General features: G+C 30.9%; 2 protein-coding genes across 4 annotated transcripts in view; one reads left to right on the top strand and one right to left on the bottom strand.

Moving 5' to 3' along the window:
• Window positions 1-18,512, top strand: part of LOC111514384 (pyridoxine/pyridoxamine 5'-phosphate oxidase-like) — a 63,419-nt gene that overhangs the window by 29,507 nt on the left and 15,400 nt on the right. The window contains exon 1 of one of the 2 annotated variants that reach the window (XM_074170426.1): window positions 17,380-17,483. The exons of the other annotated variant lie outside the window; for it this stretch is intronic. The gene's annotated coding sequence lies outside the window, so the exon portion shown is untranslated. Of the gene's footprint in view, window positions 1-17,379; window positions 17,484-18,512 lie in introns of those variants that run through there. 2 annotated transcript variants of the gene reach the window in all.
• REG (Proteasome regulator gamma) lies at window positions 2,713-17,659 on the bottom strand. Of its 2 annotated transcripts, none has more exons than XM_074170431.1 (4): window positions 17,492-17,659; window positions 16,861-17,211; window positions 13,693-13,846; window positions 2,713-3,113 (listed from the first exon to the last, which is right to left on the bottom strand). In XM_074170431.1, the coding sequence occupies exons 1-4, from the start codon at window positions 17,507-17,509 to the stop codon at window positions 2,905-2,907; spliced, it is 732 nt and encodes a 243-aa protein (XP_074026532.1). In that variant the 5' UTR covers window positions 17,510-17,659; the 3' UTR covers window positions 2,713-2,904. The 2 variants fall into 2 exon arrangements, with proteins under 2 accessions (XP_074026532.1, XP_074026531.1); XM_074170430.1 differs by lacking the exon at window positions 17,492-17,659 and adding an exon at window positions 17,268-17,336.

The raw sequence follows: 18,512 nt of genomic DNA on the forward strand, positions 1-18,512 counted from the left end.
AATTTCACAAATCGCCTTATCTAATAGTTAGGTAAATCTAATGAATGAAATATTATTTTAACAAGCTATATAGTATTGGTTCACCATCATTATTCATATTATTATGTTTACTTATTTCTACACTCTCATAGGCATCTAGATGCCTGTGGTTGTTAACTTGGAATGGTTTTGTTACAAAATATGATGGGCGACTGCTGATTTTTCAGGTCTTCCATATTTAAAGTGTGCTAAGTGTTCCTGATATCTTATTTTAATAGATCTTTTTGTATGTCCATAATATTTTGCATCGCAGTCCTTATACTTAATTTCATAAATTCCAGACTTTTCCGAATTCTCGACTTTGTCTTTTGGACTTCCTGAAAGGCTCTGTAGCTCTGCTTCAAAAACCACCTTCTTACCTAGTTCCTTAAAAATCTTTCCAAAATTCTTCATGTATTGGTGGTATGGAACTGAGATATATTTATCTTGGTTTTTGTCCTTTCTAAAAATCGAGATTTCGTTTATTCTTAACCTAAACTTCTTGCTTATTATGTCATCTACAATAACCCTCGAGAAACCGTTAGTGGCAGCTATTTCATGAATTGTACGTTTTTTCTTTGTGAACCTCTCATGTGTCAGAGGAAGAGTCAAAAGACGATGCACTAGAAAAGTCTAGTGCATCTTCTTGTCATCTACAATACCCCTCGAGAAACTGTTAGTGGCTGCTATTTCCTGTATTGTATGTTTTTCTTTTGTGAACCTCTCATGTGTCAGAGGAAAAGTCAAAATACGAAGCACTAGATAATTCTAGTGCATCTTCTTTTGACGTTTCAATTGATGTGCTAGTGTACTAGCAAATTTTATTGCATCTTCTTTTGACTTTCCACTAGATGCACTAGTGTACTAGAAAAGTCTAGTGCATCGTCTTTTAACTTTTCCTCTGACACATGAGAGGTTCACAAAAGAAAAGCGTACATTACAGGAAATAACAGCCACTAACTTTCGTTAATTCATTTTATTTTCAATGCGTTGCTAGCATTACATAATGTATATTGAGTTGCGGTGTAAGTTAGAGAGCACCTAATTTTTGACTTCGGTACCTAAAAAGCTACCTGTTTTACTTCTAATTTGTTATTCATTTCCTCTATGTTAGTGATTATCTCTAATATTTATCGTTTTTTTATTTAGAATTATTACATATAAGACCAAACAAATGAGTGTTCGAAATAGAACCTGTGTCGCTATTCATACAAATCATTCCGCACTTTTTGATTTCTAAGCTTTCAAAGGCATCCAGAAACCTTTTGTCATGTACCGGTCTCAACATTTTAAACATTTCTCAATTATTCTATGGTCGTTCTCTATGGCATGTTGAGCGACACTAGAATTCTCCCATCTATGAAACCAAATATGCGAAACATGTTCTTTGTAGGGATTGACCAACATGTTTCTCATCACAATTCTTGCAGCTTATTTCGTAAATCCCAGACTTTTCTTTTTCCAATGTTTTGTCTTTCGGACAATGTCTTTGTCTTGTAGTGTATGTGCAGTTTTGAAAGCCACTCTTATATTCAATTTTTTCAATGTTCGGACCAACCCATTTGTGTATTTATGTTCATATGGAGGCACTATGAATTTTGAATCTCTCTTTTCGAATATTCGAGGCTTTACAAAGATACTCCCTAAATTTTTGTTTTCTAATTAATTTATCCCGTATGTTTGATGGATATCCACTACTGTCTGCCACCTCCCTAACAACTTTTTTCTCAATCTCGTACATTTCTTTGCTCAAGGGAAATGTGAGCAGTCTATGGAAAAGAGATTGTAGTCCCCCATTTTTTGTTGTGGGCAACGATGAGAGCTGTCAGGTATATATGTGAAAGAGCTTATATTCTTTCTATATACATTGAACTCTAGACTTAATAACTAGTACATCCGAGAATGGTAGTTCTACTCCCATTTGTATTGATAAATTGCAAATACATCATCCACGTATCGGATCCAGGTTTGTAGAAAGTAATCCAACTCTTTCCTTGCTTCCATTTCAAATCTGCTCATGAACAGATTAGCCATGAAAGGAGACAACAGGTTTCCCATTGCCATAACCTCATGATGCCCCTAAAAACAGTTAGCTAAATGTAAGCAATTTTGTTCCATGCAAATTTTGGTAAGCTAGATGTACTCTTTGACTACTTCACCACTTATTTGTTGGGAACGTGTTTTCAATAGATTCATTTTACACCAGAGGTTCCAGTACTTGTTCATGTTCGTAAAAAAAGTAGTGAGTGAAAGAAAAATATGCATCTTCAATTGATTCTATTTCAATTGTGTAAGCAAACCATTTAAAAGAGCTCAATCCAAATTTATATTACTTTCGACAGAAAAGAAGATAAAGGAAAAACTAGCACTGCTTCAACTTTACGAAGAAAAACAGAAACGTATGGAAGAAAATGAAAAAGCCTTCATGGACTGGTTGGAACACTCAAAAAACAGACCTAAACCTGTTCCCCTGAATCAAGGACTAAAAAGTAATAACTTATACAAATACTTAAAAATTAGGACATTTAAAGAATCCTTCGATTTTTTCAGGTTTGTGTTCATCTATGTCAATCACATATATAAATCCTGTTCCTTGGGTTCCAAATTTGGAAGAATCACATAAACCAGCATCTCAATAAAAACCCATGCAATTTTCTGTTACTTATCCTAGATAGTAAAGAAAACACCATTAAATGGGATAATAAAACAATGCTTGCATTTTATTGTCAATAATATGCATTGACTAATACCTAAACTTAAAGTTGTATATAGGGTTATTCCATGAGAAAATATTTTATAAAAATTACACATTCATACCGAAATTGGAAATTCTAATAACTTGTCACTAATTAAATTTTCATTTTAACATTTATTTGTTGATTATTTCTAATACAAAGATTCAGTTGCATTGGATGTTCTAGGTTTTTTGATTTTGTCAAGGTTCTTCAGTACAATGTCATGTAGAGCGCAATATCTATTGCGGATCTCAGACATAACCAACCATAAGCTTAGGTACTCCTTCTCATCAAGTTCCTGAACGGCTCTCCTGTAGTCGTCTATATGGGGATATTTTGCCACTTTAGAAATCAGTTTTCCTACAAAAGAAAAGTAATGATATTTGAAAAAACTATAGGTAATGATTTCATTAAGTTTTATGCACAATAATTCTATTAATCATATGTGATCGCAGCCAAAGATAGTAAAATGAGTCGAGCGAATTAAGACGCCATGGCACAAAAAAAATGTGTCTAAATTATTATGAATGAATTGGCCATCTTAATCGAAAAATGTGAACTCTCTTGGCCGGAGATAACTGTTTGAAGGCTATTTTCCGGGTTTTCTGGCCGTGGTCTGCAGGTTTTTATGACGTTTGGTCTACTGCTGCGGTAAACATTTTCAAATGCGATATGGTAACGGTCTCAATACCCGAGCTGGTGCTCCGGTTCTGGTTCCTATTGTATCCAACGCATTAACTACTATTTACGTACTGGGCGCTCTATTTATATCGTTCTTAATTGTATTACCTTACTAGGCGCTCTATTTATATCGTTCTTAATTGTATTACCGGTTCGTGTTTGTGTACCTCTAAGGACAGGTAGCCAGCTTTTATTAATATTCGTTGTCCATTCTTTTCTATTGAAATTATCCCTATTGCCTCTCTATATATTCTTGGGTAGTAATTTTGGGTACTGTCAAGTATTTTTGTGTCTTCGAATGAGATAATGTGGGTACCTTCTGCAGACCACGGCTAGAAAATAGAAAACCCGGAAAATAGCCTTCATATAGGTAATCTTAGTTCACTAATATAAAGTAATAATAATTGAAAGAAGTGTAGTGCTGAATGGGTATCTACAGTATGCTGTGTAATCCCCACTTTAAGTGGTTCCACTGTTAATCAATACTGCATAAAGAATATATCGACCAAGTGGCTATTTGCTGCATAATTCATTCCTAAAATTTCAGGAAGGATGTCGATGGTAACATTTAGCTTACCCCAGAAACTTTCTGTTGGAGATGATATTTCTACGTGTATTACTAAATTTTAAGGAAAAATTATGAATAGATAAAGATTCTTTTGTCTTCACAAATCGATCACGTCAGTTTTTCGTCTCCTTCCAGAATCTCTTTTGTAAAGAAATCCAAGCATTGTGAGTTAGTTTCAGTTTGTTAGTAATTTATGGTATGGAAAGAGACAAATTCCTGGGGCCTAATTCATGTGTCTAGGTAACCTTTTCCAATAGAAACTGACGTCATATTCTCCAATAATCAACATCCAATTACTGTATCCACAACATGTGCAGTCAATTTTTCGTCGAGACTTGATTTAGTGTTTGAGACAGTTAAATCAAGCATCAAATACCAAAAGGTATTTGAGGAACTTCTGTACATATTTCATCTTACCTGGAATAGGAGAGGTTCTATTCTTGAAATGTACATGTGACCACAATAATGACTGTGGATTAGATACTACAGATTCTTGTATAGCATTGAAATAACTATCTTATGCAGCTTTGATTTGGTTTTTGATGACAAGTCTAAGGCTCTTAAATTCACAAGTGTACTTCATATTACCAGTTTGCTTGTACTCCTCGCGTAGAAATTATTGACAGCTAAATTCACATCATAACATTTCTGAAGTAAAGGGCCATTCATGGAAAGTAGCAAATTATATTTAAACTTATTTTTTTATTTAATTGATATACAAAGATACAGATAAGAATAAAAACACTAACAAAGAGACAGGTATAAACAGTAATTGCTGTACATAAAGTAAATGTTGTTTATCATCTAAGTGTCTCAACACCTGTGTTGTGCTACAAAGTATTACTAATTAATATAAAATACAGTTGTGTACAGAGAGTAAGGAAACAATTTAGTGAAACTGTTTCTATGGGTATTCTAATATTTTGATAAATTCAAAGTAATTTTCGAATATGAATTTTTTTGATACTATAGAGGTTTCATAATTTTTTATATGTTTTATTCTTAGGGGTAGAATATTACAAAGTTTAGTTAGTGTGTAAGTTAAAAAGCAATGACAAATATTTTTATTGAATTTTGGAGTGGGTAGCAATTTGCTTGTTGTACTTCTAGTAATAAAAACTGTGGGAACATAATTATGAAATGTTTTGTTTTTGAATGCATACATACATAAACTGTGAAATTATAATGTTCAAATATTGCTAAGATCTTCTGAATATATAAGATTAGTGTGATATGTTCTTCTTTTTCTTTGAAATTATTTTCAGGATATAGTTCTGTATTACGTTCAGTTTGTGCAAGGATCTCTCTCTTATACATTGCTCCCCTCACCGGAATACCATAACAAAAAAGTGATTCAGCTGTAAAATTTATATAGTAGCTTTTTCACTTTTTTTTGTCAGATAATCAACATGATTGTTCCATTTCAACTTATTGTCAATAATTATGCCCAAATATTTGACTTCGTTTATTTCTTTGATTTTCTCCCTGGAACTTTAATATTATAAAAATTAATTCTGTTTGCTAATGTAATAAAGAAAACAATATGTGGGTTTTACTAGTGTTTAATGAAAGACGATACATACTCAACCATTTATGAATTTTTTTCTATGCTTGACTATACAGAATTTTTGGTTTCAGACCATGTAATTTCGTTGAAATGACAATACATTTTTTTTCATTGAGTCCCTCTAATATACCTCTGATAACATTATACATAGCATTAGTAGTAGCTATACCAGAACGAAAACCATTCTGGTAATCATGTATGAAATAATTTTCATCAAAAAATTCTACTAATTAAGTTTTTAGACATTCCTCAAAGATATGACCAAAACTGTTTATTACGCTGATAGGTCTGTAACGAGCCTTTTTCCTGAGAATAGTACAGCGAACATGTCACGAGAGGCAGCACTAGCAGTAGGGACAAACATAAACTATTCACACGTAAAACAGTGTTACTTAAGTAATATTAATTCATTATTTAAAAATATAAAATTGATATAAAAAATTATTTTGTGCTAGTATAATGCCAAAAAAGCATTGCTGTTTTGCGAATTGTACGTCGGATAATCGATATCCGGAAGAAAACGTGTTTTTTATACCATTTATAAAACCTCATATTAATGAGGTTAGATAAAAGAAATTGATACATGCTTCGAGGAGAGTGGGTTTAACAGTGCAGAAAATAAATAAATATTCATATGTATGCTCTAAACATGAAATGAATAGTAAACTTTCCATAGTTAATTACCATTGATTAGAATGAGAGATAACCTCAATCGTTTATTAAATTATATTCATTTATTATATTCAATTAAATTTATTTCATTACCATCTATATTTGATTCATATTTCACTCGGAAATAAATCTTAAATTCATAATTATTTTAAATTTCTTTCATTACAGTTTGAATCTACTGCTACTCTTTTACTAGAGTCTGTATAGTAACCTGTCTATTAATTCACTTTTTTTCCAGTTACTTTTCAATTACGGCATGCAAGCTAACGTTTTAATGTTACAACACTGTTATCCTTTACAGTTGCGAATTTTAGTTTTGCTCCAGAAACATTTTCTTCTTGGGAAAGAAAGTCTTTGGCTTTCTACTACTCCATCTTGATACAAAAAAAGGGATGAGGAAATCTTCCAAAGAAAGGAAGGAAGTAATCAATTTGAAAATAAGTAACTCTATACATGGATGTGTAGATCATGCAAACAAGTAACGTTCAGACACAAACTGAAAGAAAGTCCTCCTGAAACAGCTACTTAAGAACTACAAATCTACAAATCAAAACACAACAGGACCTAATATTCAGTATATTGAACAAATCAATATACACTCCTAGAAGCAATGAACCTGGAGAAGATTTACGGTTTATTCTGAACACTATGTAACTTTCGGAAAAATATTCATTAGTGGAGACGTCAGATGATAAATTAGATTCGCATAAAGCAATAGTATCGAATTCCCCTTGACTCGCGGCAGAATACAAAGCTTTACATTTTGAATGAATTGAAAATCTACACATTTTGAAAATAGCAGGTGACTCTATGGATACTGTTGGGCAGTTTTAATTTTTTGCTACAATTACAAGAATATTATTTTTAAACCTTAATATCAGGTACGATTCGCCAGGCTGTATACATTCATTTAGTTTGTCACGAGTTTTCTTGTACAATTCCTATTGGTGTGTGGTTTTATCTAGGGATGATCTGTTTTATTCTTGAATGTAGACTTTACAAGATTTTTTATTATCCTGATTAGTCTGCGCTCTAAGTTCAGATCCGTGTTAAATGGACATACTTTTAGTAAAATTTAGTGGTTAGGCTGATTCGCTCCGGAATATTGTCTAGATCATCGTGGAAAAAAAGTAAATTATTTCATAAAAAAAACTAAAAGTTATAAACAATTAAAGACCCTAAAAAGCAGTGTTCGGTTTTGTTATTTTTGAATTTTGAAGAAAAGATCCTTAAAGAGGAGGAAATTTACTAAAAAAAGTTCCAACTCCCGAAACGGTATCTCCATTATTTATAATTTTAATTTAACGCGCCATTTTTAGGTTGCGCGCACGGGCCTCTAAGCGAGTACGTAACTTGAAAATAATTTTTTTAAGGTACTTAAAGTAAATAGAAAAATTTAAAAAAAATTATGATATAATCTAAATACCATAGAGAAGAAAAACCACAATAATGTTGTAAAAAAAGTTTTTTCTTTATTTATCATTATTTTATCGGTTTTATGTCAATAAAAGACATTTATAAACTAAAACAAATAATTTTTATCTCCATTTGTTTATAAATTTGATATTAACAAATGGACTATTTCAATATAAAAAAAATACAACTTTATAGAGAACTGTCAATTATGCTTGAAAAAAAATCTCAATAATAATATTTAATTGTTTATAATATGTTTTTTATATATCTACTGTTTAAATTATTAGTTAAGGCATTTTTTTCTTTCCTAAAATCATAATTAACAGTTAACTACAAATTTACAAAATGAAACATTTTTTTTATTAGCAATTTCATTGTTTATTAACTTAACAATTTGTTATAAACAAATTCTCTACTTAGCTTTATTTTTTTCTTGAAAGTTATAAAAATTAGAAAAACTACCAGGAGATAAAAATACCAAAAAAAAATTTTTTACATTATTTATTCAATTTTAAAAATACACGTGCTACAAAAGTTACAGCAGCTGATCCATTTGTTGACTTCAATGCTTATATAACTTTTAAACTGACAATAAACATTCAGGTCATTTTTATAGATAATTCAATTATCCTCCAAATGTCATCTTGCATATATTTTTTAGTTATTGTTAATTTGTTATTTTGGGCATTTGTTGATAAAAATTAACGATTTGCTCGAGTTTTTTCAACTTTTCAGGCTTACAGCTCAGTAAATAATGCGAATTCGGATATTGAACTTCAGAGCAATTTTGTTAAACTATAAATTATCTTAAAGTTGCAGTTGGTTATTTGTTTATTTGTTCATTTTTTTTATGAGCTATTAATGAATTTTACTAATACATCTCCGAAAAGTTCATAGATTATTTTTTTTCTTCTACTTCCACATGATTTTATAATATCCTTTTCTTACAAATCATTACAATGTACCCAAATTTTCGAGATCAAGAAGAAGAAGAAGATGAAGCAGAAGAGAAAGAAGAACAAAAAATCGAAAACCCCCGGGTAACAAAGGAAAAAGAATAGCACGTTCGTTTCCAAACCTAGATATTGCAAGTACTTCAAAAACGTCTTCCCCTCTAGAAAACGAAGGAAAAGACAAAATTAACAAAATAAATTGACTGCTTCATTATTCTTGATATTATAATAATAACGAATATTATCGACGCTAATTGTAATATTACGATTAAAATTTTGTATTTTAAAGAAATAAACTACTTTCAGTTATATAAATATCATATCTGCTCAACAATATTATTCTAACCTCGTGTCCTTATATTTTTTAATGAAATGATTGCATGTTTAAAGCATTTTTTACAAACTAGAATACAGTGAAATAGTAGTAAGCAATTAGGTAGGAATATAATATATCGCAAAATTTAGCGAAATTCATCAATAGCTCATTAAAAAATGAACAAATAAACAAACAACCAAATGCAACTGTAAGATAATTTATAGTTTAACAAAAGTGCTTTGAAGTTCTATATCCGAATTCGCATTATCTACTGAGCTGTAAGCCTGAAAAGTTGAAAAAGCCCAAGGATGTCGTTAATTTTCATTAACAAATGCCCAAAAGAACAAATTAATAATAACTAAAAAATATATGCAAGATGACATTTGGAAGATAATTGAATTATCTATAAAAATGACCTGAATGTTTATTGTCTGTTTATTGTTGTATCTCTAACAGTTTAAAAGTTATATAAGCATTAAAGTCAACAAATGGATCAGCTGCTGTAACTTTTGTAGCACGTGTATTTTTAAAATTGAATAAATAATGTAAATAATTTTTTTTTTGTATTTTTATCTCCTGGTTGTTTTTCTAATTTTTATAACTTTCAAGAAAAAAATTAAGCTAAGTTGAGAATTTGTTTATAACAAATTGGTAAGTTAATAAACAATGAAATTGTTAATAAAAAAAATGTTTCATGTTGTTAATTTGTAGTTAACTGTTAATTATGATTTTAGAAAAGAAAAATTGTCTTAACTAATATTTTAAACAGTAGATATATAAAAAAACCGATGATAATCAATTAAATATTATTATTGAGAATTTTTATTTATCATAATTGACAGTTCTCCATAAAGTTGTAATTTTTTTAATATTGAAATAGTCCATGTGTTAATAAAAAAATTATAAACAAATGGAGATACAAATTACTTGTTTTAGTTCATGAATGTCTTTTGTTGACATAAAAACGATAAAATAATGATAAATAAAGAAAAAAAATTTTACAACATTATTGTGGTTTTTCTTTTTTTGTTTACTTTAAAAAATTATTATAAACAAAGTATTAAAATTTTCATAAGTTTTATAATGCAATCTTCTTTTGTATGTATCTAACGAAGCGAAAAATGTTTACGGTAATTATTTAAATATTTATTTTACTTTGAAACGATAAAGGAGGTTTAAGAAAATTTTGTTAATTAACAGTTGTCTAGATTGTTGAAAAAATAACTTTAATGAAAAATTGCAACGGGAATCAGTTCTCTATGGTATTAAGATTATATCATAAATTTTTAAAATTTTTCTATTTACTTTAAGTACCTTTAAAAAAATTTTTAAGTTACTTATTCGCTTAGAGGCCGTACGTACAACCTAAAAATGGCGCGCGGACGGCTATTTTCAGCGTTAAATGAAAATTATAAATAATGGAGATACCGTTTCGTCAGTCGGAACTTTTTTTTAGTAAATTTCCTCCCATTCAAGGATCTTTTTTTTAAATTCAAAAATATTTATGGCTTACGAACTATAGACAACAAAACCGAACACTGCTTCTTAGGGTCTTCAATTGTTTATAACTTTTAGAATTTTTTATGAACTAATTTACTTTTTTTTTTCACAATGATCTAGACAATATTCCGGAGCGAATGAGCGTAACCACTAAATTTTATTAAAAGTATGTCCATATAACACGAATCTAAACTTATAGCCTAGACTAGATATCCTGAACAAGCTTTTCATTTGCAAGACTAATTCTAACAGCCCTTTTTCTTGCAGAATCAAATCATTCCAGACGAATAGGTCTTAACGATGAGATTGGAACCTTTGGTGTGAAAGTTGAATAACTCTTTTCGAGATCAATTGCCCTAACACCAAACTGATTATTTCTTCTCCTGAGGATGCTAACTTTGTTGGCGAAACGCGCGTCGAGTGCAGTTAGGTGTTAGGTCAATTGATCTCGAAAAAAGTTATTCGAATAGGTCTTAGTTCGGATATATCAATGTTAGGTTGAACAATTTTAATGATCTCCGACCTTTCAACTTTGACACTGTCTCTATGATTCCCTCCTTGTTCATTTTGATCATGTTCGTCCAAACCAAAAATGATTAGATTAGAGGGACGCTTTGCCTCTTTCTTCTACTTCAGCTACACTTTTCTCTAAGGTTTGACAACCCAAATCTACTTGAACAGGATTATTCATCCTTTAATGCCTTGAATTCATCTTGAAAGGCACTTAACTGTCTCAAGATTGCAGGAGAACTTTTCATTGCAGTACGACAATCTTTGCATAAAAACATTGATGATTGATTCTGTAGAATGACAGCCTGATATTCGATTTAACCAAGATTGGTACATTTTTTTGCTGCTATGCAATGTTAAAGACAACAATCACAACAAACAAGTTTATCATCGTCTTTGAATTCTTCTTACAGTGAATTTGAAATTATTATTGAAAAAAAAACCATCAGTTTATTTATTTTAAAGACATACTACCACTCTTTTTAATTTGATTGTCATGTGGAGTCCCTACATCGACACATACTGTGGAAAAATAAAAACATTTTGGTAAAATTAATTACTATTCCTGTGGAAAATAATCTTCACAACATGCTGAATAAAAGTATTCACAGGCAGAACTTTCTAGTAATTGATGGTAACTATGATAACTAGTAACTAGTGATTGATGATAACTATAGACCACTCGCTTTGCTATCAGTGATATCAAAAAATCATGGAGAAAGTCGTAAACCATATCCTCAATTATTTGGAAAGCTTCAACATCTTGAGTGGTCACCAATATGGCTTTCGGAAACAAAGATCAACAGGTGACCTACTATCGTATGTCATGAATAACGCAATCGAGAATCATGGAGAATCAAAATCTGTTGCACTTGATATTTCTAAGGCTTTCGACCTTGAGTGGCATAAGGGGTTTGCTGACCAAACCCTCTTTTTATTGTATATCAACGACTTATTGAAAAAACCAAAAATCCCATATATTGGGTTGCTGAAGACAGCACATTTGTCTCATCATTCCATTTGGATTCCAGGACATCGGCTACGGAGGCACATCTTCACCAGCAGCAGGAGGTTGCATATCTTAATGAGGATCTAGAAGTGATTTCAAATTGGTGTGAAAGTAACTAGGTTCAATTCAATGCCACAAAAACCCAGGAAGATGAATGTCTCCGAAACGGATATAATAATGTCAGATCAGACAATTCCGCTTTCTGCTTGAACACCAATATGTTTTGGCACAATCATGTCGCTGGAATTGCAAAGGCTGCTTCTCAAAAGCTTGGAATACTATTCCGAAATAGAAAACCGTACACACCTCAGCACCTTTCGATACTTTATAAAGCTCAGATCAGACCTTCTTTGGAGTATTGTTCTCATGTATGGAGCTATGTCCCCAAAAATACTCTGAAGTTGCTGGATTCCATCCAGAAAAGAGCCATCCGGTTGATTCGAGACGCGAACATCACGTGCAACTTTGATAGCCTGAAACATCGAAGAAGGGTTGGAGATTTGTCTTTCTTCTATAGATACTTTCACGGGAAGTGTTCAAGTGACTTGGCAAATTTGATTCCACCAAGAGCGGTACACATACTCCTTATATATCACCTTGCAGTTGTTGAATCTTTTTACTTATTTCTTTTAGGAAGATTTCTTGTGCTTCAAATAACCTTCTTTCTACCAATTGTTATATTCTTCTAGCTGTTCTAATATTTTGCTTTCTTGTTATTTATTTTTTTTGTCTCGATGACTTAAAGAGTGGAAGATATATGCCATCTCCGCCATAAGATCTTTCAAAAATAACTTTATGTCTGTGATTTCACCATACACCATCAATGTTGAATTTTTTCAAATAAGTTCCTCATTCGGGAATCACTTTTGGTTTTCTAGTCGCTTGTTTTGCTCACGATGTCTACATCAAAACTGATCATTTAACATATAAAAGCTTTGAGATTAGTTTTGAGCACATCCATCATTACCTGTACAATCATCTGGAATCTTATTGGGTAAAAATGTTTCTGATATGAGAGGAGCTATACTTGCCCATTAGCAAAAATAACATTGGTCTTCTGATATTATTCTCAATGAAAATAAAGTTTACTATTTTCGTCGATGAAATACATGAAGAAATAATGATATACCAACCTTCTTTGGGTTATCTAATGTTTAATTGGTGTCTATGTGCCTTGTATTACACAGACCAAAAAAATTAAATAGCAGAAAGTTTTTACATTATTTTGAAGATCACAGGTACAATAATAATTCTACCAACTCTTCCAACATCTTAAAAGTGAATAAATCAACACAAAAATAAGAAATACAAATACTGTAAAATACTATGAAACCCTGTTTCTATATTATATCAAAATTAAAAATAGTAATGAAAAATACTTTGAGGAAAAGTTTCAAATTATTTTATTCTGACTTATAGATAATAAAGGTAGGTGTTTTATTAATACCCATGAAAACTCAAAGTGGAACTGTTTGTAGTCAAGGATTGGTAACCTCTGAAGAAATTATTATTTCAAAGCCAGAAAAAACACTGTAAGATGAAAATTTAGAAAGAAAATGAATAACACTGTTGTTTGATCCAATACAAATAATCAAATACAAAACTAAAGCTCCTTATTTACTATCAATTCAATTGTGAAATATGGTAGAGCTATAAACATGGGTTTAACAGTATTACTATTATACTCATGTAAAAATTAACATTTGAAAATTTTACTATTCTATTTTCTCTAAAGGTTATTGCTCACCTCTTGATATAAAATAACGGGAAATTTGGTCAAAAAAAGCTGCAGCTTCTGATTCAACAGACTGTACTTCAGCCAGTGTATCTTCTTGAATGGATACCCCAAAATTATTACCATCTTCAATCTTTGGAATCATGAATGAAATCCACATTTTCATCTAAAAAACAAAGTGATACATTATAAAACATTTATTGACATAATAACATTGGATCATGTGGTGTACAATCAACTAAGTCATATTCAACACTAGTACTACAATCCACTAGAATCATAAAGTTTTCTCGACTCAAGTTTCATCTACCAAGTTAATCATAAATTGATAGATGAAGACGTTAGTTACTACGTATTAGGAGATCATCATAAAAAATAAAACTTTCTATGTTTTTTTACCACAGTTTCGTCTTAAAAAGACATTTTCAAACGAAAACTGAAAATAATTGATGTTAGCCCTTATATATCTAAACAGCATTGTAGGTAATAACAGAAGGTAGTTGAAGGTATCTGAATTTTGTTCACCTGTGACAATGTGGGAACACTAATTTGAAAACCGGTGATTAAACTAGATCGTATCAGCCTCTCGAAAACCAGGCCACCAAATTAATGAAATACACCATGAAACATTGTTAACCACCTTCAAATAAAAATATATCGATTTGATCATTTAGTAGGTTACATTTGCAATGCTTATGAATTTCCAAAGATTCCAAATAATTGAGTTTCCAACCCTTTCTTGCATAGTGCAAAATTTCCATATCGTTTAGATTCTATCCACATGATTGGTAAAATTCACTTCAAGGAGGGTGTTGTTCTGGTATGTGGAGAAAGTATCAGTGTCAGATTAATTCTGTCAGAGGTTGCAGTACTAGCTTTCAACTAAAAAGACAGTTGCAAGGATATGATGGGTGGATTGATCAGTTAAGCATTCAAGTATATTTTTGAAAGATTTGTTTGTACTGAAAAATACATATCCTATTCTTAAACCTGCATATGAAGAAGCTACGAAAAAACACCATTTATTGATGAAAGAAAAGAAGAAACACTATTATCAAAACAAAATATTCAATTCATTGAATAAAAGTTGCTCTTTGTGGAAAGTTGTATCTGAGACCACAAATAAAAATAAAACACAAGTGGATATTACACTAAATATAGGTGATCATATAATTGAAAACCGTAATACAATCATATCTGAATTTGATAATTTTTTAATTCAAGCTCCCATTGATTTGGTAAGTCAAATCCCTTTCAATACAAACTTTTATTTTAAAAGTGCCTTCAATCCCTTTACTTTATTTTTGAATCATTTCACTGAGAGTGATTAACAAACTTAAAAATAAAAAATCCAGATGACATTCCAATGTTTATATTAAAAAGAGTTCTTCCTTTATTATTATTATTACGCCTTGGTCAAAGACAAAACGTACTGGTTTAAGTTTGACGATAGTCGTGTCACTAAGTGTTCATGTCACTAAGTGGCAATGTATTGAATTTATTGGAGCCTCTGGAGACACCCTACATTTTGTTTTATGAGAGAGAGCATTGGCAGATCAAGATCTTCAGATGATGTGGTGCTGCAGGTTTTTCCAGGTTTTCCTGCAGATGAAAAAGCAAATGCGCCACTGGAATCAATGAAGTCGCCCCGGAGCGCCAAATAATTTTTGGTGTTGTTATATAATTCCATGATTTGTATTTTGGAAGTGTTATTATTCCTACCTATTCAATATAAGTTGTAAAATACAACCATTAACATATTTAATCAATGTATTAATGCAAGTAAGTGTCTGGCAGTACTTCTGTGTGACTTGAGCCGTGCATTTCACTGTGTCAATCATGAGAAACTGGCTTCAAGATTGAAATATTATGATATAAGACGTGTTTCACTCAGTTGGATAAATTCATTTCTAGAACTGGGATCAATTTATGTCATTGCAAATGATGAGGATTCAATGATTGAACACATTTTTTTTCTCATTTTTGTTAAGGAAACATGATATTTTATCCATTTCAACCTGCGAAGTTTTGACTTCCGAGTATTGATGTTCATAAGAATTCAGCTGGTTAATAGAAAAACAGATTTTTCCTACATAGAATCGATCTTTATGAAATCAAGATTGAGTATCCTGCAAACAGTCATTACAAAAAGCTGATCTCCTAGAGATATAATAATTTATTTTGAATTCATCTTACTTTGAAATTTCTTTCTTGAAGTTATTGATCAAGAAGTTTAATGTTGTAACTGTTTTTGTTATAACTTTTGAACCTCTATATTTTTACCTATAAAACACCATTTTTGAAAAAGGATTTTTGAAAATGAATCAAATTTCGAATCAGATATTGAACGTCCAGTTGAAATGATTATGAGAAATTTATTTTGGAATTTCAACACAGTTTTATAAGAAAAAGACACTCCATATGGGTTTTCAATGAAAATGAAATACACCACAACGGAGACCAAAATTGACCAAAAATTTAAATTTTCAAACACTTTCTACAAAGCAAGTAGAGTTCTTTCTGACCAATAAGATGAAAGAATGTAACCTCCTAACTTGTTACAAAAAATGTGTGTTCTCGAAATATACCTAATTTTTAGTTTTGTTGAAAATTGTTGAAAAAGTGTTGGTATTGTTGAAAAAAAAGAATTATCTGAATGCTAAAATTACCAACTCAGTTAACATCCATCATGATGACCATTTAAATTATTATTTTTACAAAGCATCATCCCAAGTATTTTCAATGAGAAATTTAAAGGAAACTACACATGATGAGATTTTCACAAGACATTTTACAAAATGTCCACAAGTGTTTCACTTAACAATAGCTTATTCAAGCATGTTCAATATCAACGCCTGATGAAGATATTGTTTAGTGAAAAACATGTCGCAGTTTTGTATACCTTGGAAAATCTAACAATGAAGTGTAATTCAAATATAGTAATGATGGATTTTTACCTAGTATCAACCAGTTTCATCAAATAAATAAAGGAAACAAATATCAGTATCTGTTAACTATTGGTCTTCAATAGATATAGTTGAATTAGTCAAAATAATGAATATAAAATTATTTCTTGATTTTTTTTATCAATGATAACATCAATGCAAAAATATCAGTATATTTACAAGTGATCAAATGAATTATCAAATGAAAGTTAAAACATTCAACCGTAAAACTTACCAAATTAGAATCCTCTACAAGCTTTCTTATATGAGGCTTCACTTGTTCTATCAGGTCTACCAGGTGCTTATTTGTGGAAACAGCTCCAGTTGGTAAAACCATAACTTTGGTTCCATCTTGAGATAAACGGTTATCAAGTTTTGTCTTCTTTGCTGGTGGCAATTCAGTGTGACTATTCAGAACAATTGGCTCTGGCACTGGTATGTTCAAGTCTTGATGTACCTCTGAAAACTGTCTGTTTTTGAATTGAGCAGTTTCCAGAATGCTATTCAAACTAACGATGGTTTCGGGAAAACCTTTAAGTACTAATTGTTCTGCTTGTTTCTTAACTTCTTCTTTATAATCCTGGACCTGTAAATGAAGTCTGGACTTTATCATTGAATGAGATGAATAAAAATATTGTAAACCTGATTAGAGTTGGCTTGGTTTGAACTATCAAATGAATAAGTTGAGGAGAACATAACAAATTTGTGTATTCTAGTTATTATTTATTATAGACAATCATAAATTCATTGAGACAGTTACTGTCAATTTCAGAAACATGGTTCACATAAAATTTGTAAAGTGTGCTTCTTTTATTGGAATATCAACAATTTCTATACAACTCATAAGGAATATAAGCGGTACGTACCTTTGCCGAATCTGCCATAATAATTTAGTAAAAAAAACTTCAAATTGCTTTCAAACCAAAAATGTGAGGAAACTATGAAATAGAAGCAAACTTAACCTAAAACTATTATGTTCCATTCAGATCGAACAAAGCGGTTCTATGAATGCGGTCAGCAGACAAGTTGGACACATTAGGGCACAGAATATCGGAACTGGTAGTTCCGATATTCTGTGATTAGGGTTAGAAATCCGGACCGTCCTGGAACCGTCAAAAGAAGTCACAGAATAGTTTTTCATGAGTTCATTCTCAACAGCTGTGTGACTATTTCAAACCGTCCTAGAATCGTCCCAACTGCGAATTCGAATACGCCTATGAATAAATACTTTATCATAAAAATATATATATATATTTATCAGTTAGGCGACTAAACAAACAATTTTCAAGAATTGATCCTTATACATAGCATAAACCCAAAAACCACCTCGTGGAAAAAAATCAAATTTATTTTTACCAATGGTTATTAATAGGTTTTTCATTCTGACTTCAAACTTTTAGGAAATTGATGTATCTACAAGATGTGCGGTTGAGGTACAGATCGGATTGAATTTTGGATTAATCGAGTTTAACTCGAAACTCTAGTATTTCCTAGTTCGATACCAAGAACTGGGGCAATATTCTTGAATCATTCGAAGTTCTGAAATCGTTCGTGCTAACGCTTTCTCAAATCTCAAATGAATACGAATCTACGAATGTTAAGGATACCAATTTCTCAAAAATCGTTCGATGTGGCGTCCCCTGGCATTTATAGTGTGAACTTATTCATAACAATTTTTGTTGGAAGAAATATTTTTTTTAACAACACATACTTTATCAAAGATTTAGATGAAGTTCAAGTTCTTGTGGAAAATCTCATCCCATTGTCAATGGAAAGAATGTAAAAATTTATAACTTTCATTATTCTTCACAAATGTATCTAGGTTTGTTACATATAATATATATTACCTACTAACTTGCTAGTTTTTTCAAAAGTAAAATTTTCATA

This window comes from Leptinotarsa decemlineata, unplaced genomic scaffold (genome assembly GCF_025532065.1).
Source record: "Leptinotarsa decemlineata unplaced genomic scaffold, Ldec_3_MD MMD2_P_RNA_scaffold_9, whole genome shotgun sequence".
Lineage (NCBI taxonomy): Eukaryota > Metazoa > Arthropoda > Insecta > Coleoptera > Chrysomelidae > Leptinotarsa > Leptinotarsa decemlineata.